Here is a 21,726-nt window from a genome sequence, read left to right as displayed (position 1 = left end):
TCTCAGGGGTCAGTCATACCACTAAAGACAACCGACTTTCCCTTTCTCATCAGATATCAAGCTCAATCCAGCACTGGCTGGTCTTCCAGAGGACCCAGTTCCTGACACTCAAACATGATGATGGCTTACAACCATCCATGACTCTAGATCCTGGGGATCTCATACCCTCTTCTGACCCCCCTGGGCACTGGCAAAACACCCATACACACAAAATAAAAATAAATCTTATTTTAAAAATGCCAGTAGCTTTTCAGCCAGTAGTGAGAGTTCAGGCCCTTTCCATATTGGATTTGTATCTGGCTTAAGTTTGCACAGATCTTATGCCTGCTGTCACAATCACTGAGTTCATATGTGCAACTGCCCTGTTATATTCAAAAATAACCTTTTGCATTTCCCCTTCTTTCTCAAACATCCTTGAGCCTTTGGTAGAGGTGTGTGGTAATTCCATGTCCATTAAGTAGAATAATGGTATTGGATTTTCCCTTAGGGCCTAAGATCTGTCTACACACAGGTTCTTGGACCATTTAACAGTGCCAGGTATGGATTCCATCTCATGGAATGGGCCTTAGATTTCTGACACTTATTTATTTATTTATTTTTTTTTTTGTTTTTTTTTGTTTTTTGTTTTTTGTTTTTCGAGACAGGGTTTCTCTGTGGCTTTGGAGCCTGTCCTGGAACTAGCTCTGTAGACCAGGCTGGTCTCGAACTCACAGAGATCCGCCTGCCTCTGCCTCCCGAGTGCTGGGATTAAAGGCGTGCGCCACCATCGCCCGGCTACTTATTTATTTTTTAAAAATTTTATGTGTATGGGTGTTTTGCTTGCATATATGCCTGTGCATCATATGTATACTTGGTGCTCACAGAGGCCAGAAGAGGGTGCCATATCCTCTGGAACTGGAGTTACAGGTGGTTGTGAGCCACTTTGTGAGCCTTGGGGTTGAAACCCAGTCTTCTTCAAGAGCAGCAAGTTCTTTTAACTCCTGAGCTATCTTTCCAGCCCCTTGACGTTTCAGATACAAAGCCCTAAGACTCAGATATTCAGATTTGTTCAGGACCCATGTTGAATACACAGCTGACACGAGGCTAGAGCCCATGTGTGACCCGAAAGTCTGTATTCCACATTCTGATGGCAATTATCCTTTCAGATGCTTTAAGCATAAGAATTATGAAGTCTATTTGTAAGACATCAGGATAGGTTAACATAAAGGGACTCTCAACTTTGTTTTCTTTAGGCCCTAAAAAGAAATTTAAGGCTCCTGAAAGCAAGGCCTCAGCAATCAACTTACCTGAGGAGAAAGAAATTAAAATTGTATCAGAGTGCCCGACCCCACTAGCTCAGCATGGGGTTCGTCCTTTGGGAAAGGAAGGTCCTGGACCTCAGGAGCCCCTGACACAGGAGGCAGCAAGTTTTCCCCCTGAAGATGATGGCTCCAGTGACCTGGACTTGGAGCAACTCATGGAAGACATTGGAGAGCCAGAGGAGAGGGGGGACTCGCAGCAGAGGGACGGCTCTGAGGAGTTCCTGGCGGCCCTTTTTGAGGAATAGCGTGCTCTGGTCCTCCTACATTCTTGAGTAGCCATTAAATGTCAGGGTTGTTGACCGCCAAGTGGTTCTAGTCAGAGCTGTGCAGCCCGTGTCAATAAAGCAGGTCTCTGGGCTACTGCTGAGGTGTGCTTCCTTTCCTGTCTCTATGGCAGAATGCCTGCTCTGGAGGGGACAGGAGGCTGGGGACAGCAGCGAGACCCAGACCTGGGGAACCTCCAGGACAGCGTGTCTGTGAGTCCTGGCTCTCCTTCCTGGGAGCGACTTGACCTTTGGAAAGCACCGTGACCATCTGGTGTTCAGTTCCCTGTCTCACACCATCTCTCTAGGGCTATTGCTGATGTCCTGTGCGGTGGTGCATGGGGACCAGTCGCAGTGTGTGCTGGTTATTACACTCACAGATGTGGGTGCACATCGTGTGGACAGCTGCCAGCATTTGGAGCATCCCCTGCCTTGGGCCACTCGAAAAAAGTGATAGAGGAGGGTCCTCAGAGGGCCAGAAGTTACGGGTCACACTAGTGACCCTTAATTAGATTCATTTAGGCAAATTCTGTAGATCTTTTTATTTGTATGAAAAGGGCCTAACAGGTTAGAAAAGGGAACTGGGAGTTTCTCAGTTTCTCTGAGTTTCTGACGTGTGAATTTCCGTCCTGGCCATGGGTATCTGTGACCCGTGAGCGTCTGACTGTGGTATCAGAGGAAGCTGGGAGTCTTCCTACTAGAAGCACAGGTGACTCCGAGATGGTCACCCAGACCCGCTCATTTGGTTTTCACGGTGGAGTATACAGTCTCTTCCTGGGGGTTCTCATGGACAGGCGGGCAGGCTGGTGTTCCTGGGGAGGTCGGGCTTGAGAGGGCAATGGAGGCATACACGATGTTGTTGTCCTGCGGGGGTGGGGACAGGGCATTAGATAGCAGCAGTGCAGCTGAGGCTCCATAAAGCAGCAGCTGCAGCCTGAGTGTCCCCCCACACCTCTGACCTCCAACCTTCTGCCTCCATCAACACCCCCTTAACTCCTTCAGACCTGAGTCAGAATCGCTTACCTTGGGGTTCTCTTTGGGGTCCTCATATCGTCCTAGAGAAAAAGAAACATGGAGTGTTGAAGTCAAGGTGTATGACGGGAAGGGAGACAGATGGCTGGGAGTTCCAAGCATGAGGTGAGGACCTTGGTTACTTGGGAGGGACAGGGTGAGGGCAGGACAGGCGAAAACACTGAGGGAATGCTTGTGTAAGTGCAGGGTCTTGGGAGAAGAAGGCAGAGCCAAGTGTGAAACAGGAAGCTGGCAGAATTTACCTTTGGGCTTAACTTGCTCACATTTCTCAGTGTTTTCAATGAGTTCCCTGCATGAGAAAAAGATGGGCAACAGATTAGAGGCAGGGCAAGAAAGAATTAAGACATTAGGTGCTGGGCTGGAGAGATGGCCCAGTTAGTAAAATGCTTATCACATAAACATGACGTCCTGACTTCAGATTCCAGCACCCACATAAAGCTGAATGCTGGAGAAGCAGAGACAGGCAGAGAAGTCCCTGGAGTTCACAGGCCATCCTGGACTAACAGATGAGCTCTAGATTCAGTGAAAGACCCTGTCTCAGAAGATGAAGTAGAAGGCTGGAGAGATGGTTCAGTTGGCAAAGGGCCTGCTTCCCAAACATGAAGACCCAAATTTAGATCCCCAAGGACCCATGTAAAAAATGCTGGGCATAGTCAGTCAGGCAGTGGTGGTACATGCCTTTCAACCCAGCACTCTGTGAGTTTGAGGCCAACCTGGTCTACAAAGTTTATTTCAGGACAGCCAGGGATGTTTACAGAGAGAAACCCTGTCTCAAAAAAAATCAACAACAAAATGTTCTGGGTACAATGTGCCTGAAGGGTAGGGGTGGAGATGGGTGGGATCCCTGAAGCTGTTGTCTGCACAGCCCAGCCAAACTGATGATCTTCAGTTAGTGAGAGACCTTACTCTAAAGGTCTCAAAATAAATATTAAATAAAGATGGTAAAAACTGAGGAGAATCATAACATAGACCTTTGACCTCCACATACATGCACAAGTGCACATATAAACACAACATACATGCAGGAACACAAAATAGAATGGAGAGAAACTGAGAAAGAACACCGTTGATCTCTGCCTTTTATACATACGGGCACATGTGCACTGCACATATACACACACAATAACATGTAATAACACACACAGGACTGGGGATGTGGTGCATGCTTGTATTCTCAGTGCTCAGGAGGTGGAGACAGGGGGACTCCTGATGTTCACTGGTCAACCAACCAGGTCTAATTGGTGAGTTCCAGACCAGTGTGAGACCGTCTCAAAAAAAAAAAAAAACAAACAAAAACCCAAGTGGGGTCAGGTGAAATGTCTTAGTGGGTAAAACCATGCCATTAAGACTGACACCTGATGTCATCCCAGGGATCCACAAGGTGGAAGGAAAAAGACAGCTCTCAGAAGTTGTTCTCTGTTTTCCACATGTGTGCTGTGACAAGCTCATACCCACACATACACATATACACATGCACACAAATAGGTAAATGCAATAAAAATAATTATTTAAGGTGGATGACACCTGAGAACACACACATGTGCATGCGCATGAGTGCCTGCGCACATGCATGCACACACACACCCGAGCACACATGCCCACACACTAGAAGCTGGTTCCCTTTGAGTGGCCTCTGCCATCCTCAATGACTCACGGTGTACATGTTGGTGTTCGGCCTTCTCTGGAAGAGGAATGAGAGGCCATTGGTAAGGGGGCCTAGCTGAGGTCTCTTAGCACTAGCTGAGGGTGAGTCACTCTAGGAAACCGCCTTATGCTGGGCAGGAACAGAGACTAGAAATAGGAAGAACCGACACTATCCTCTCTCACTTTCTTGATTAAAACTAGAAGGCAAAAAAATTTCAGATCTGGGTAGGTGCTCAGGCTAAGGTCCTGGAAGAAGGGACCTTAAATAAGACTGGAGGAAGGACATCTGGCCAAAGAAGCCACAGGGAGAGGAAAGAGGGAGGAGCTGGGGATGCAGTGTTGCTCTCAGAGTGCTTGTGTTAATTGACAAGGTCCTGGATTCCATCCCCAGCCCCTCATAAACCAGGTGTGGTGTGATGCCTGTCATTCCAACAGCTGGTGAGTCGAAGTGAAAGGGTCAGAAGTTCAAGGTCACCCTTGGCTTCATAGTCAGTTCAAGGCCAGCCAGGCCAATCTGAGACCCTTTCTCAGAAAAAATTTAGAAGGCTCAGAGCAGGGCATGTGCAGTAAGGAAAAGAAAAGACAGGAGAGAAGGGCAGAGACGTTGGGAGGTGAAGAGAAAAGGGCAAAAGATATGGAAGACCTAGAACAAAGGATTCCTGGGGAGCAGGGCTCACTGACCATAGAGAAAGGCAGAGAGAAGAAAGGGAAAGATGGGAGAGCTGGCAGAATCCAGGCCGATGTTCAAGGCTGAGAGGAGCCAGAGCCACAGAGAGGGAAGCCTAGGAAATGGAAGGAGAGAAGGAGAAAGACACCATGAGGCCTGGGGTGGGGGCTGTTCTGGAAGGAGACTCCCTGAGACTCTGCTGCACCCCTTGTCAGTGTGTGAAGCTGGTGGCCCTGAAGAGCATGGCGTCATGGAGGACATGAAGGAAGCAGACAGGATGAGTCAGAGGAGGGGAGATGTGCAGAGCCCTGTGTGCGGTTCTCCATTGTTCTTCTAATGCCATTTGAAGGGGCTGGAGAGATGGCTCAGTGGGCAAGAGCACTGGCTGCTCCTGCAGAGGACAGGATGGGGCTCACCTGGCTGGGGTTTCGGCTTTAGTCCTCTGGCCTGTGGGGAAGAAACAGTGTCAGTGTGACATCCGTGCTGATCGTCCATCTGCCCCTCAGCTGTCCTCTATATTCAGCTCCTTCAGAGGACAGGGGAGCAAAGAGACCGCCCCAGACAGTGAGGGAAGAGCCTGGACTACCTCTGCTGGGCTGCTGTCCCACATGGCAACCCCTCCCCCAAATCCCTGCCAGGTCCAGGCCCCACCCCTGTCTCCTTTGTTCCTTCACCAAACCTCAGTCCCCCTGATCTTGAACTTTCTTGTCTACTCTGCTTTCTCCTGCCTTCCTTTTTGTGCCCTTAGGAACCGCCTCCTTCTCGATTGTATTTTACTCTATCTGTCTGTTTGTCTTGTTCTGCTCTTTTAATTACTCTAACTTTTTATTGCCGCTTATTTATTATATGGTAGGGGGTGTACCACAGTTTGTGTGGAGGTCAGAGGACATCTTGCAGGAGTCTGTTCCCTCCAACATGTGGCTCCCAGGTTGGACACCAACACCTTTTACTCTGTGAGGGCAACCGTAGCTGTTTAAAAAATTATTTATTTATTTAGCTACTGTAGCTTTTAGCATTTTTTTGTTTGGTTTGGTTTTAGAATTTTAAAATGATGTGCGCATGTTTTGGGGGTAATGCCCATGAGAGCAGATGCCTGTGGATTCAGGAGAGAGCTTCGGGTAGGCCTGGAGCTGGAGGTGCAGGTGGTTGTAAACTGCCTGATGTGGGTGCTGGGAGCAGAACTCAGGTTCTCTGCAAGAGCAGCCAGTGCTCCTTACTGTGGAGCCCCGATATAGACTTCTTGACTGTTTCTTTTCCATTTTATGAATGAGATGTTCTTTGTTCACCTGCATCCTCTTTCCTTTGACAATGTCACCCACTGTGTTTCTGGGAACAAGTCATTTGGCTCCTTAGTCTTTTTCCCCAAGTGTTTTACATTGTAGTTCTAAAGATTTTTATTTGTGTGTGTATGTGACTGTGTGTTTCTGTGTGAGGTTGTGTGTGTGTGACTGTGTGTGTGTGGTGTTTCTGTGTGAGGTTGTGTGTGACTGTGTGTGTTTCTGTGTGAGGTTGTGTGTGCCATCTGTGTTCCCAAGCCCAAGAAGGCCAGAAGAGAGCCCTGGATGCTCAGGAGCTTGTGATCTGCTCCACATGGGTGCTGGAGCTGAACTTGGGTCTCTGCAAGAGCAACACATATTCTTTTTTTTTTTTTTTTTGATTTTTCGAGACAGGGTTTCTCTGTAGCTTTGGTTCCTGTCCTGGAACTAGCTCTTGTAGACCAGGCTGGCCTTGAAGCAACACATATTCTTAACTCCTGAACCATCTGTTATTCTTTTGGTCCCTGCCCTGGCCACGCCCACTCCTTTTAACCTCTGACCTCGCCCACCATAGCCCTCTCTTCCTGTTTTCCTCACGGGTGTACACACGGTGCTCTGCCTCTCTCCTCCTCTCTCTCCCTTCCTTTCTTTCTCCTCTCTCCCCCCCCCCCTCTCTCTTTCTCTCTCTCCCCCTCTTTAATAAACACTTATGGCTATTTTTGTGTTTGTATGTCTGACCCACCGCGTGCGTGCCCTCCCGTTGGTGAGAAGCTGTAGCCGCTTGCTCGGGTGCCGGACCCTAGAGCCGGCGCCCGGCACTGCTGGGACCCGCCAGAGTTTGCTGCGGGGCGGGGGACCCCAAGGGATATTTTTTAAGAATAAGACCATCTCTCTGTGTCTTCTCTTTTGACTTATAAATAGACATTTTATTATTTATTTATATTTTAGGAGAGCTTTGTCAGATCCACACGGGCACTTCAAATCCATCCCAGACTCAGCTGCTCAGTCTACCCTTGTGCAGGTTTGAAGGAAGAATCGGAACCATAGGCTCACCTGTTTGCACCCTTGGTCATATTGGGGAGGTTATGGAACATTTAGGAGGTGCAGCCTTCTGGTGAGGTGTGTGTCACCGGGTGTGTGTTTTGACAACGTATTGCTCCACCTCATTTCCGTTTTCTCTCTGTTTTCTGCCTGTGGTTGAGATGTGACCGCTCAGTGTCCTGCTTCACTGACCCGCCATTATTAACCTTGCTTTGGAGCCTCAAGTGAGAATGACCTCTTTCTTCCACAAGGTACTTTTGATCATGACGGTTTATCACAGCAGAGGAAAGTGACCGCCATTGCACCCCCTCAGACAGACTTCCTCCTTCAGTCCCCATAGGGCATGCTGGTTTCATCAAACTGTTTTTAACAAACAAAACTTGTTCCTGTTCTCTGGTCCCTGTGTCAGTCTAAGCACTGAGTTTTTGTTTGTTTGAGATCTTCTGCACCCACGGAGGACTTTGAATGCTGATCCTCCTGCCTGCACCTTCCACACACTGGACTTACAGACAGGCACTACCACTTGGGCTCGTCTCAGAATCTGAGAGCTTTTGCCTTGAATTTTACCTGGTCCTGGCCATTCGTCTCCATGGGCAACCACAGTGGTAACTGACGCAGCCTGGCACCTCCAGTCTGTCCTCGACACCCTACGACTGTAAGGTCAGAGTCCAGCCGCTGCTCAGGCCGCAGCACCGTCCTTCACCCCTCACAGACTCCCTCCTGAGACACCGTGACTCTCCAGCTGACATACTTCCATCCAGCCCCAGGGTTTCTCTCCTCGCAAGTGACTGATGTCAGAGGGCATTGGTGGCCACACATCCTGCTCCCTTTCCTCCCTCCTTCCTGGTTCAGGCTTGTGCAATGAAACCACCCCATCCTCAAAGGATAAAGAAAGAGCCCCCCTTTCCTAGAGCCTCTGCCATGTTGGTGGGGCCTGGCATCTCTTAGCCCCCCTGCCATGCTGCTGTCTGCCTTTCTGACTGTCCGTGGCATTGATAACTCTTAGTAAACACCTTCCTCCCCAGTGACCTGTCTCTGTGACCCTCTTGAACCCCATCTGAGACTTTCCACACAAACTAATGTCATCAGAGCAGGGCTCTGAGGTGGCCTCTTGGTTTTGCCTCTGGTATCAGAGGCTTGGGGACCTGACTTACAAGGTTCCCCCTGTCATATCCTGTGTCCTCCGCCAGCACCACACTACTCAAGAGTTCCTGACATGGTTTTCCTTTCCTGGAAGGCCAGAGAGTGTCCTACATGACTCCCAGCAATTTCCTGACCATTCTGTGGAAGGGAGAGAGATTGAGATAAATTTTCATGGAGTAAGATCCTCCTGTCCCCACCCCGGTGCACAGACTGAGGTGTGGATCACTAGTGGCTGTCATTGCTTTTATTTTTAATTGTTTTATATTTATTTATTCACTATGTGTGTGAGTGTGCATAGGCCATGGTGTGCGTGTGTCTGAGAACAACATACAGAAGGCAGTTCTTTCCTTTGATTGTGTGGGCTCTGAGTATTTTCAGTGTCTTGACTTCCGGAGCCATCTCTGCCTCTGGCTGTCATTATTAATTCTGTGACATTGGATGTAATTTTTCTTCCTCTGAGAGCTCCTCTCACCACCTGCCTCTCCTCTGACCATGTCTGTCAACACCACAGCTCCTTCTAAAATGAACACTCAGTCCTTGGGACGCCTCCCTCATCACCCACAGTTTCAAGCCAGACTTTGGGACCTGGAGCAATCAATACAGCTGAGCTGAGGCGACTTCCAGTCCCTTCTGCGTTCCCCTCCCCTGGCTCCTCCTGGGCAGGCCCTTTGTCCTCTGATGACGAAATGGCTGTGTCAACAGAGAAGAACTGAGTTTGTGACTGGACTGTGTGGTTCACAGACTGAACCCTCAGAGGCCTCACTTGGAGAACCAGCTAAAGCAGATTCCCAGTGGGGTTAGCAGTGCAGGCCTGCAGTCATCCAAACTGAAACAACAGCAACAAAAAGACCCCAGCTACTCTAAGCAGAAGCTCAGAGCCTGACTCTGGACTCAAGAGGAGGCTGTCAGGGATCTGCCCTGGGGAGGCAGGAAGCCACCCTTAACTCCTCAAAAGCTGTCTACCTTGCTGTTTTTAAAGACAGGGTCTCTCACTGGGACCTGAGGCTCAACAATTAGGCTAGTGTGACTAGTCATCAGCCTCAGGGATGATCTTGTCCCCCCTGCTCAGCACTGGGACTACAAGGATTGTGGTGATGGATCCTCAAGCTTGCATGGCTAGCACTTTACTGACTGAGCCATCACCTGAGCCCCAGGATCTGAGCTGTCAACAATCCCCTTCGATGACTCTGGTGCAGATTGTCCTGTGGAAACATTCAGGAAGTGTGATGGGGATGCAGTCTGGACACTCACCTTTCCTCCTCTTCCACCTGAGGAACACCATCAATCCCAAAACCCCAGCCAGAAGTACAGCAGCAGCCACTGCCACCCCAACTCCGGTTCCCAGATCTAGGGTCTTATTCCTGCTCATCTGGCCTTCAGAAGTTGCAGTAGTGGGGCTTGGAGAGGTGGTCCTGGAGACTGGGAAGATATAAAGAAAGTCAGCATGGAACTTCCCCAGTAGGAATAAAGATTCTAGAGAAGCCTCTACAGCACTCTTTGCCGTCAGATACTGAAGCAATGGATTCCAAGGAACTGGAGTCACCCAAGGAGTCTCAAGCTGGGAGAAGGAAAAGGATGAAGCCTGGAGCCATCTAGCAAAAGAACTAGTTTACCAGAGAGTTCACAGAGTTCTGACAGCTTCTCAGATCACCTTGCAGGAAAGACTGGAGACAGGATGATGGCTCACTGTGGGCGGGGCCACAGCAGAACTGGGACGGCTTGGCTATTCATATGTCTTGCCTTTTATTTAAGCCCAAACCTCTTGACAGGGCCTGTCAAAATCCCAAATATGGAATTGGGGGTTTGTCACTAGATTGTTCCTCTTTCCAATCTGGTCATACTGAGCAAGCCTCTTTCCTCTGCTTTTCACTGTGACCCGTCTCTCTAATTGTACTGTTGAGGACAGGTGGCTAAGCCTGGCTTGTTAGCACTGCCAGGGCCCAGGCTTGGACCCTACACTCAAGAAAAGAGTGAGTTCTTCTTGGATGGGGGAGTGGACACATGGACATGGGTATCCTGTCTCCTTTGGGGGATGCGGGATGGGGAACAGCTCTTAGAAGCTCACACAGGAAGAAGGGAACAGATGCTGAGGCTGAGATGGGGTGAGCAATGACAACTCTACTTCCTGGTGGGAACGTCCTCAGACGCTCATGTCATCCCTTACAAAGAGCAATCTCTAAGTTACACAGATCTAAACAGTCATTTTCTAGTAACAGTCCTTGTTAGAGCAGAAGTAGCCGGCCAGGGTGGACAAGGCTGCTCCTTAGACGTGAGTTATTGAACAAATTCTCAGTGCCAGGCCTGCCTTGCCTCCCTATGTGTTATCGGTGAGCGAGGTTCAGAATCTCGGTCCCACACAGACTGTTGACATTGCTCTTCGTTGCCCACCCCAACTACAGGGTAAGAACCTATTGCAGAAGATGCCGCTCGCTTTCAATATAGATTTTGTATTGTAAAGTGTATGAAATTTTTAAATAAGCAAATGCTACTAAAAATCTTTTGCCAGTTTTTGTTGTATATAGTATGTGTCTGTGTGAGTTTACATATACTCACCTACTCACATGCATGCACATGAGTGCACACTTCCCCCCCACGGAGGATAAAGATGTGCTCCTGAATATGCATGTGGGGACAGAAGAGGCTTCTGTGTCCTCTTGCAACAATCTCCTTCTCTTTCTCAGGAGCAGCATCTCTCTATGAAATGGGGGCTCAAGCATCAGGTAGGCTGAAAGCCAACAAAGTCTGAAGTCCTCTTGCTGTGGGAGGGTCTTCTGTTTTGTGTTGATTTCATTGGTTAATAAAGAAACTGCCTTGGCCATTTGATTGGCCAGCTCTTAGGTGGGTGGAGCAGACAGAACAGAATGCTGGGAGGAAGAGGGAAGTGAGGCAATCTCCATGCCTCTCCTCTCTGGGTCAGATGCCATGGAGCCAGCCACCAGGTCAGACATGCTGAATCTTTCCTGGTAAGCTACTGCATCGTGGTGCTACACACATTATTAGAAATGGGTAAATCAAAATGTGAGAGTTAGCCAATAAGAGGCTGAAACTAACGGGCCAGGCAGTGTTTAAATGAATACAATTTGTGTGTTGTTATTTCAGGAGTAAAGATAACCATGCGGGAGCCGGGTGGATGGAAAGCAGGCCTGCTCGCCTCCTCACTACATCCTGCCTCCACCTCCTTGGTATCACAGCATATGCAGGGACACCCAGCTTCCTTCGTTGGTGATGGGATTTGAACTTTGATCCTCAAAATCCCAAAGCCACTGCTCTTAACCATTCTTAACATTTATTTATAGATGGAGTCCATGTAGCCCAGACTGGCCTTGAACTTGCTGTGTAGCTAATGACCTTAGACTCCTGATCTCTTCGCCTCCACCTTCCACTGGGATCACAGGTTTGTACCACTCCACTTAAAAAATCACTTTAAAACTGACTGTGGTGGAGGACACCTTAAACCCCAACATTCGAGAGGCACAGACAGGTAGATCTCTGAGTTCAAGGCCCATCTAGTCCTCATAGCAAGTTCTTGGCCAGCTAGGGCTACAAAGTAAGACCCTGCCTCAGGTATAAATGTATGTAATGTATGATATATCATTTGAACTCAGCAATATGTGCTCCTGTGACTTACAGCGCATTCAGTTTGCAGAGCAGCCACCACTACCATTCATTCCCAGATGTTTTTTTTCTTTTTTTTAAAATATTTATTTATTTATTATGTATACAATGTTCTGTCTGTATGCCTGCAGGCCAGAAGAGCGCACCAGACCTCATTACAGATGGTTGTGAGCCACCATGTGGTTGCTGGGAATTGAACTCAGGACCTTTGGAAGAGCAGGTAATGCTCTTAACCACTGAGCCATCTCTCCAGCCCCCCAGATTTTTTTATATAACGAATTTTCTTTGCTATCCTAATTTTGGCAGGGAGTGTAGGCAAGTGTGTGTGTATACATATGTGTGTGTATATATGTGTATACATATATATTGCCTTCTTTCCCAGAATGTCCCAAAAGAACAAAACAAAAAACAAAGTTGTTGGAAGTACAGTGATTCAGTAATGACTGAGAGGGAAGGAGTCTCATCGGCCGCTGTCATGGATAAGGTTAGAGTCACTAAGGAAGTGCAGTCCCGAGAGGAGAAAAGGCAGGTCAGCAACTGAGGAGATGGCTCAGTCCAGAAAGCACTTGCCCTGTGCTCTGGTTAGTTATTGTGTCAATTTGACAAAGCTGTAGTTATCTGGGAAGGGGACCTCAGCTGAGAAAATGCCTCCATCAGATTGCCCATAGGTAAGTCTGTAGGACATTTTCTTGCTCTGATTGATGTGCGAGGGCACAGTTAACTGAGGGTGGTGCCATGTCTGGGCTGGTGGTCCTGGATGCTGTAATCAAAGCAGGCTGAGCAAGCCCATTAATCAGCCCTCCTCCATGGCTTCTGCTTCAGTTCCTCTTCCAGGTTCCTGCCTGGAATTCCTGCCCAGCCTTCTCCTGATGATGGAATGTGATAGGCGTGTGGAAGCCACAATGAACCTTTTCCTCCCCAGTGCTTTGATCACGGTGTTTATCACAGCAATAGAAACTCCAACTAGGACACCTCTGAAGCACAAAGACCTAGGTTGAATCCCCAGGGACATCTGCCGGTCTCCATGTAATCCCAGCACTGCAGAGGGAAGACGGGATCTGGGGCTCACTGCCAGCTGGCCTAGCCCAGACCAGAGAAAGACACCCCTCCATAAAAGAAGATGGACAAAAGATAAAAGAAAGAGAAAGAAAGAAAGAAAGAGAAAGAATTGAAAGGCATAATGTGATGAGGGACAAGTTTCCGAGGTTTTTACCTGGCCTCCACATGTATGTCCACACAGACACATGCATGTAAATATGTAACCACAGTGGCATACACCTACACATAAATTTAAAAAATTAATAAAAGTAAAGAATCAGACTTAATAGAGTTAACACCTGCTGTGACTTTTGTTCCCTCCGAACCCACATAAAAATCCAGATGTGGTGAGCATCTGCAACCGCAGCCCTGCTTTGGAGAGACAGGAGCAGACCTGGGAGAATCACAGGGAGGCTGTCTGGGCAGCCATCTTGCACTCCATGGTGAGAAGACACAACAGGAGGAGACCCTGCCTCAACGCAAGTTGGAAGGAGAGTACTGACTCCCAAAGTCATCTGACCCTGCCACTGAGACACCCACATGCCTGTGCACACAAACAGGAAGTACAATTAAAAATGAAGACACAGTGGAACAGAATGGGATAGACAGGCCAGAAATTCATGCTGTTCTACAAGAGAATTTAAAAACCAGATCAGTGTATTTACGGCTGTTAGCTTGCTGTTTTTGTGGGACTCCTAATAGTGGGAGTGGGTGTGTTTCTGACTATTTTGCCAGCTCTTGGCACTCTTTTGCTCCTATTGGGTTGTCTTGTCCAGCCTCTCTTGATAGCAGGATTTTGCCATGTGTTGTTGTGTCTTGCTTTGTCCAGTTTGAGTGTTGTTTCTTGGAGAGGTCTGCTGTTTTCTGATGATGAAACAGGTGGAGGATGTTGATTGATTTGGGGGAGAGGGTGAATGTAGGAGAATGAAGGAGTGAAGGGAGGGGAAACTGTGGTTTGGATGTATTGTATGAGAGAAGAATCTATTTTGAGAGAGAGAGAGAGAGAGAGAGAGAGAGAGAGAGAGAAAGAGATAGATCACCAAGGGTCTTTTGCTTAGATATGAAAAAGAAAAATTGCAAAGGAAAGTATTATTGAATTTGACACAAAAAATGAAATTATGTAAAAAAAATAAACCAATCACAGGGTTCTTTCTCAGTACTTATTTTAACTATTTCTCTGATTGTGATTTCTTGGCACTAAATGTGGGAATTTTGGTCGGATAAACACAATTCTTTTGGGGTCTGTGGATGTAGCTCAGTTGGTAGAGAGCTTGCCTAGTGTGCGCGAGGCCTTGAGTCCCATCTCAGGCAGCACACAGGAGTGGTGACACACCCTAGTGATCCCAGCACAGGGGAAGGGTCCCGAGTTCAAGGTCATCCTTAGCCATATAGCAAGTTTGAGGGTAACCTGGGCTACATGAGACTCTGTCTTAAGAGATCAAAAGAAAAAACATGTCTTTTTATCATTAATTTTGACATTTTACGAACAATGGGCAGGAATATTTAGTTAATGAATTAAATGTAGAAATACTGATGGAAGAATCCATAGTGGCTATGAGGTGTTAACTCAATGGCAGAGCCCTGGTCTAGCATGCAAGTGGCCTTAGGGACCATATGAAGTCCTGCTAAAGAAGAAACCATGGTGTATCTGACTGAAGCAGAGACAGGCATGGCTTCCTTAAATTGAGATTTCTACCAAGCACCTACAGATTATGTTGAGGGCCAGGAGAAATTAGGAAAGGAGGAAGAGGGAGGAGGCTGAGAAGAACAGAGATCTCAGAAAAGGCCATTTAGGGAAACGTGTAGGAGGCACAGGAAATGCAGACATAAGGCGGCCTGGCCAGCTCTGGCTGTGGACTTTATCCTAAGCCAGCACAGGGGTTAAGATGAGGAGTGGTTGGCCAGGGAGAGGCAGGTGGGTCTAACCTGGAAGGGACAAACCCATTTATCACCTTACCCTGAGAACTGGCAATGCAATTAGAGATAATTGATTATCATTTGGCTGTTAATTTTATATTTTATTTTTTAGATATTTATTTTTATTAAATTTTAACACAACATAGTGGTGCTTGCGTGTATGTATTTGTGTTTGTGTGTGTGTGTCAGACATTAACCTTAGTTGTTCCTTCCTCAGATATCATACATCTTATTTGTAATTCAGGCCATGTGAGCCCCTGTAAACGCAACACCATGGGAGATGGGGACAAGAGGATCAATGCAGCTTCATAGCCCTTCAGCCTAGCCCAGAACAGTGAGCTCCAGGTTCAGTGAGAGACCCTGCCTCAAGGGAATAAAGTCGGTCTTACTAGAGGAGGATTCCCAGTGCTGCACTCTGGCCTTCCCATGCACAAAAAGGGGCATGTGTACACACAAACACACACACACACACACACACACACACACAAGCACACAAGCACATACATGTATGCTTACATCATGAAATAAAGATAGAAGGAGGCAAACAATAGAGTGAACTCCAGCAGAGTCTACTGTTTGAGAGACGCTAGGATGTAAAGGGTCCTTGTGGGTTCTGTTGGTCACCAGCATGACCTGGGGCAGGGGTTGAATTCTGCTGGTCTCTGTGTCTCTCTGTAAAATGACCATGAGACATGAAAGTGCTCAGCAGTGGTGACAGGTGGCAGGGGAATGCCCACACGGTGACTAGGCTGGGCCTGAGTGCACTCTGGGTGGAAGCTGAAGTCACAGCTTCCACAGAGGAGGTGAAGCAACCAGAAGACCTGATCATGGTGAGAACGTGAGGGAGAAGAGGGAACTGAGGGAGGGGAAAATGAAACTGGAGCAGGAGAGGTGAGAGCTGTGTCTTAGAGAAGTAGGGGGACCCAGAGGTGGAGGGGCATACATGGGGACCCAAAGCACCCTCTGTGGAAAGCACGAGATATTGTGTAAACCGGGAATTAACGGAGACCCTGACAGCACCAAGTGAAGGCTGCTCCGTCCTGGAGAGGCCACACCCACAGGGATTTCTGGTAGAAAGGGCAGAGGTGATAAAGGCAGTAGTGTAGTTGGGAGAAAGGAGTAGGAGACTAGGCATCTGGGAAGAGCTGAGGCGCGGGAGTGGGGTGGGATCTGAGGGCATAGTGAGGGGGCATCTCAGAGAGAGCAGTTAAAGCTTGTGGATGGTTGTGGGGAAGAGGAAAGAGAAAGATGGCAGAGCTCTAAGGAGGGGACAGAACACACAAGAGAGAATCTGTGGGAAGGATCAGAAATGTCGGATCTCTAATAACATCTATGGTATGAGGAAGTCAGAGCCACCAGGGCTGACCTGGGATGTACTTACCACGGGTGATGGTGAGTTGGGTCCCTTCAATCGACTGAAAAACTTCCATGCGCTTTGTCGTTTTCAAACAAACTCTGCCGAAGTACACTGTCTGATCCTTCTCCTTTAAGTCCAGGATTCTGAGGACTCCGGATGTCTGAGGCTGTGTCCAGTTCAGGATGAGCCGGTCCTTGAAATGCTCATGGATGAAACCCGAGGAAGAGTCGTAGATCAATTCCCCATGGAAGTGCTGCCATCTCCAGAGAATCCTCATCTGTGGATCCGGTGCCAACTCCCAGGGGAAGTAGAAGGAGAAGTGGATCTCCATGAAGTCGCCCTGGACACCAGAGATGTGTGCTTGTTGGTTGACACCAAAGTCATTTACTTTTCTGGATCCTGCTGGATTCCCTGAGGATGAGGAGAATCTGAAGCCACTTTAGGGATGGAATGGACAACCCAGAGCTTCCTGAGCCATCATCCATAGGCAGGAGTGGGACACAGGGGAGGACTGTCCTTATGTTCTACTGTCCTATATGAGACAGGACAGATGGGGAAAGGTTGGGCTGGACCAACACTGAGGATGAGCTTTCTCTTGGGGCACAGAGGGCAGGCTGGCTCCTAGAGCAGTCACCTCTCCACATGCCAGCCGACTCTTCCCAGCCCCACTCACCCCTCCTGTGGTTAAGTCCCCAGTAGTGAGGTCCCCACCACTCACCTGATTGCAGGCAGCCTGCTGGCAGCAGCAGAAGCAGGACCCAGGCCATATCTGGAATTCCGACAGGAAATGAGACCAGCAGAGCCATCGGGAAGGAGAGGAGGCCCCGTGGAGGGATCCTCGGGTACTAAGGAGTCAAGAGAGAATCAGGGTAAAGTGATCCACATTCCCTGGGTCTTCTCATGTGGAGGACTGAGTGGAGGCAGGACCTCCTCATCTCCACCTCCTTGTGGCCAACAACTTCCTTTATCATTCTGGCTTCTTCTTTCCCGTGTTACAAAAGAACTGCCCTTGTGGTCTCTGAGAAGATGACTGTGCCCGTGAGCTCAGCCCCCATTTTTTGCTGGAAGAAACAGCCTTGACCTCTGCATTCCGGGCTCTCCTCTCTTCCACCTTGACCTCCTGTCTCAAGCAGTCTTTCCCATTCCCTATGCAGCTACAATCACTGTTTCCTCAGCTCCCATTTCCTCCACTCCTGCCCTCCCCTCAGTCTGTTTCTCACTATGGCTCCCCTCATGCTGGTTGTCTGTGTCTTTCTCTCTAATGATCATGGTAATAAGTGGTAAGTTTCTGCTCACTTCAGACACAATGAGAAAGGAGGCGATGAGGAAACACATTCAGTCTCCAGCCCTAGTATGGTGACCCCTCCTTCATCTGCTCTTTGCCCTCTTGTTCCCTTTCAGGGACTCTTCACAGCACCCCAGGAAAAGCAATGCCCCATGGACACTCTCGCCCTGACTGCTTGCTGCTGCCGAGTCTGTGCCTTCCCTGGGCTTCCTGGGTGATTGTCCCCCTCACCTCGACAGTGACTCCCACGCTACTCTAGCTTCTGAATGAGCCGTTCTGCCTCCCACCACCCTTAACACACACTCAGAAGCAGAAACCAAGGATCAGAGAAGGCCTGGCATATGTCACATGACTGGACCAGGACAGGTAACTTCAGTCCCATTGAGTTCTTGTATTCCTCCATTTCACACTGACTTCCGGCTGCCTTCTCGGTGCAGCCTGTGAACTCCTGTCAAGGCCACAGATCTGCAGCTGGGCTCCCATGAGGCTTTTCCCACAAAACACTTGAGTGATTCCCTCTAACTATGGCTGTTTTAGAACCTTCTTTGCATGAAATGGGAAAGAAAGCTCAGAGCAGCAATGTGTCATTTTGATATATTGTCTGGGACATCTCTGAGAGTGGACACAGCTGGACTGTGGCTGGGGTGTATGGGTGAGAGGTGGGGGCCGAGTCTGTGGTGTGCTCAGGGCTGGTTCTGTAGGAGGTTGTCCCACCCTTTCTCATGACAAGGTGTCATCAGTTTCCTGAAGGGCAGGAAGATGTGATTGGACCAGAGCAAGTGGCATCATTTTCCCGGAGTGACGTGTGCAGAGGCGACCTCCCATTCTCTTAGATCTCCAGGCACTGACTGCCTTCTCCATGCTTCCCTGCAGTTGACTATGCAGCCACCCTCTGTCATGTCTGCTTTCTCTGCCTTCCTCACAGTCCCCATGGTCCTCTGATACAGGCACCAGCTCTCATGGCCTCACTTCCTGCTGCACATGGACATGCTTCTGTATCCATCCTTTCGTTGGAGACACTGAGCACACAACCTTTGGGATGATTTAGGCCCAAACAGTCCATCAGTCGGGAAAGGGGACTGGGCCTATCATGTCTGTCACAAAGTCCACCCTTATTGGATTGGGTCCATGTAGCCCAGGCTGGGCCTTGAACTTGTTATGTAGCCGAGGATGACTACTGAGCACACCGGGCAGGTAAGCACTCTTCCAGATGAACCTAGTCTTTAGTCTCAGTGAGGAGTGAGAGGGGCCTCCTGATCCTATGTACTCATCTCCAGGTTTCATCTGGCCTTGCTCTACTGTCTAGGGTGTGTGGGTGAGGGTCACCCCATTTCTAAGTCTCTCAAGGAAGGCCTGGGCCCGATGACGTTGCCATGTACCAGCTGCTGGTCTCCAGCATTTTTGTACACTGTTGGTCCTTCAGGATTTCAGCTGTCCCTGTGCTCAGCCTCACTGCTGCCACCTGCTGGCCCCTCAATCCCAAATCATGAACTCTGTTCTAATTTCAAATCCTGGACTCAGTTGTTTCCTATAGGGACCCTGCTGTGGGATGATTTCTGTCCAGCAGGCTGTAATCATTTTCCTGTAGTTAGAACCCAGTTTTCCTCAATAGCAGTGACTGGACCCTGCAGCCATGATGCTTTCACAGAGGAGGGCCACTTTCTTTGGACGAGCAGCCTGGGGCTGTGGGGTGCACACATGGGGCTTTCGCATACATATGACCATGGGGAGTGTCAGGTTACAGTGTTAGAACCTGGCTGCTGCTGTTCAGGCTGCAACATGAGTGTGCCCTGACCCACAGAAAAAATAGGTGAATATAATTTAAAAAATTGAGGTGGACATGGTGGCACACACCTTCTTTCCAGTATATGGGAGGCAGAGGCCCGAGGACATCTGCTAGCGTGAATCTGTATATTGAGTTCCAGATCAACCAGGACTATAGAGTGAGACCAAACAAAAACAAAACAAACCCACAAAAACAAGAATAATAAAAGGCAAACAAAGAGCCGGGCGGTGGTGGCACACGCCTGTAATCCCAGCACTTGGGAGGCAGAGGCAGGCAGACCTCTGTGAGTTTGAGGCCAGCCTGGTCTATAAGAGCTAGTTCCAGGACAGGCTCCAAAGCTACAGAGAAACCCTGTCTCGAAAAACAAAACAAAACAAAACAAAAAAAAAGCAACACAGAAAACAAACAACACAACAAATCAACAAAACAAAACAAAATGTCCAGGTACACGGTGTCTGGAGCAGTAAAGGGGACGTTGCTCTCTAGTCTCCACATGCATGAGCACACACTTCCAAACACATGTACTTGCATGTGCCTGAGCGCGTGTGTACACATGCGCGCGCACACACATGCTCTCACACACACTACATGCAAGGCACCTCTCTGAGCTGATCATCCAGCACCTGCCTTCCAAGTCCTTATCCTGAACAAACACGGCCAGAGCAAGGTTGTGAGCAACAGCGAAGCACAGAGTCCCAGCTCCTGCAGGACCTTGTGAAAGACGCACGGGTAACAGCAACACAGTGCCCAGGCCGGGTCTCAGCGCTCCCAGTGCATGGGACTGAAGTTACTTCTGTTACCGAGGAGAGGCAAGGATCAGAGAACAGAGCAGCCACATCATGAAAATGGGGACATTGCTCTGAAGAACCTTCGGGCCTGTGTGGAGAGGTGACAACTGGGAAGGGGACAAGGGAACCGGGAGCCTGAGGTAACATCAAGGGAACAGGGAAGCCAGAGGCCTCAAACAAGAACCAGGGTGTCTCACCATGGGTGATGGGCAGTTGGGTCCCATCAATCGACCACCAAGTCTACAAGCCTTCTGTTGTGTTTACAGAAATACGTGGTCTAGTCCTTCTCCTGTAGGTCCAGGATTCTAGGTCTCCAAATGTCTGTGCAGATGCAGCATCCAAGCTTCACTTCCAGACTTCATCTGGTCTTGCCCTACTGTCTGGTATATGTGGGTAAAAGTCACCCTGTTGAAATAGGAGCGGCGGGGTTGCATTCCCAGCACCCTGGCTGCCTGCTCGGCTAGCTTATGCCCTGAAATAATTACACGGACACTATATTCTTTTAATCACTGCTTGGCCCATTTCTATCTAGCCTCTTCTAGGCTAATTCTCACATATTAATTTAGCCCATTTCTAATCATCTGTGTAGCGCCCCTAGGTGTGCTTACCGGGAAGATTCTAGTCCATCCTGGGTCAGAGCTTCATCATGTGTGTCTGCCCAGGAGCCGGGAGCATGGCGTCTCTCTGAGGCGTCTGCTCCTGAGAGGAGAGCTGTGGAGTCTCTCTGAGCTCACTTCCTCTTCCTCCCAGTATCCTGTTCTGTTTACTCCTCCCACCTATCTTCTAAACAATAAAATGGGCCAAGGCAGTTCCTTTATTAGCCAATGACCTTCCTCCATCATCACCCAATTGCAGAGTCTCTAACAGGGGTTTCCCTCATTAGGCCTGACCTATGTCAGCTGCTGGACTCCAGCATTTTTGTTTGTTTGTTTGTTTGTTTGTTTTTGAGACAGGGTTTCTCTGTAGCTTTGGTGCCTGTCTTGGAATTTGCTCTGCACACCAGGATGCCTTCAAATTCACCTGTCTCTGCCTCCCTAGTGCTGGGATTAAATGTATGTACCACCGCTGCCTGGCTAAGTCCAGCATTTTTATACAGCAGATTCTGGAGGGCTCTATAGGTGCTCAACGTCACTGCTGCCACCTGCTGGCCCCTGAATCCCAAGACATGTGCTCTGTTCAGTTTCAAGTCCTGGACTTAGTAGATTCCCACAGGGACCCTGCTGAGGGATGGTTTCTGTCCAGGATGCTGTAATCAGTCTCCTGCAGTGAGAACCATGTTTCCCCCAAGCAGTAACTGGACCCTGCAGCCATGACACTTTCAAAGAGGAGGGACACTGTCTGTGGAAGAGCAGCCTGGGTCTGTAGTGTGCACACATGGGGCTTTTGTGCACAGGTGACCATGGGGAGTGTCAGACTGCAGTGTTAGAACCTGGCTGCTGCTCAGGCTATAGCACAAGTGTGTCCTTCACCCGCAGAATGAATAAGTGTAATTTTAAAAGTTAAAACTTAAAGGGGGCTAGACATGGTGGTCCATGCCTTTAATTCCAGCTTTGGGGAGACAGAGGCAGAGTCAGAGGCAAACACAAGTGGATC

General features: G+C 48.8%; 2 protein-coding genes and 1 long non-coding RNA gene across 3 annotated transcripts in view; 1 reads left to right on the top strand and 2 right to left on the bottom strand.

The window, feature by feature from the left end:
• Nucleotides 1–1,546, top strand: part of Zcwpw1 (zinc finger CW-type and PWWP domain containing 1) — a 29,865-nt gene extending 28,319 nt beyond the window's left edge. Inside the window, exon 17 of the mRNA XM_041648909.1 lies at nt 1,233–1,546. Within this exon, the coding sequence (XP_041504843.1) occupies nt 1,233–1,546 (314 nt within the window). The remainder of the gene's footprint in view (nt 1–1,232) is intronic.
• Nucleotides 1,547–2,339: 793 nt separating this feature from the next.
• Nucleotides 2,340–9,640, bottom strand: LOC121446551. Its single transcript, XR_005974064.1, has 5 exons — nt 9,599–9,640; nt 5,324–5,354; nt 2,839–2,885; nt 2,588–2,619; nt 2,340–2,428 (listed from the first exon to the last, which is right to left on the bottom strand). It is a non-coding gene; the product is annotated as an uncharacterized LOC121446551 (long non-coding RNA).
• Nucleotides 9,641–9,644: 4 nt separating this feature from the next.
• Nucleotides 9,645–17,080, bottom strand: LOC121445900 (paired immunoglobulin-like type 2 receptor alpha; the record flags this gene model as incomplete). Its single annotated transcript, XM_041648069.1, has 3 exons — nt 16,993–17,080; nt 16,299–16,685; nt 9,645–9,766 (listed from the first exon to the last, which is right to left on the bottom strand). Coding segments are annotated over exons 1-3 (597 nt in total), but the record flags the coding sequence as incomplete, so codon positions are not given.
• Between the last annotated feature and the right edge of the window lie 4,646 nt (nt 17,081–21,726).

This window comes from Microtus oregoni, unplaced genomic scaffold (genome assembly GCF_018167655.1).
Source record: "Microtus oregoni isolate MIOR12 unplaced genomic scaffold, Mior012 000003F_ref0000135, whole genome shotgun sequence".
In the NCBI taxonomy this organism is placed as follows: domain Eukaryota; kingdom Metazoa; phylum Chordata; class Mammalia; order Rodentia; family Cricetidae; genus Microtus; species Microtus oregoni.
The sequence above is the reverse complement of the archived record's forward strand: the minus strand, read 5'-3'. Positions and strand labels throughout refer to the sequence as shown.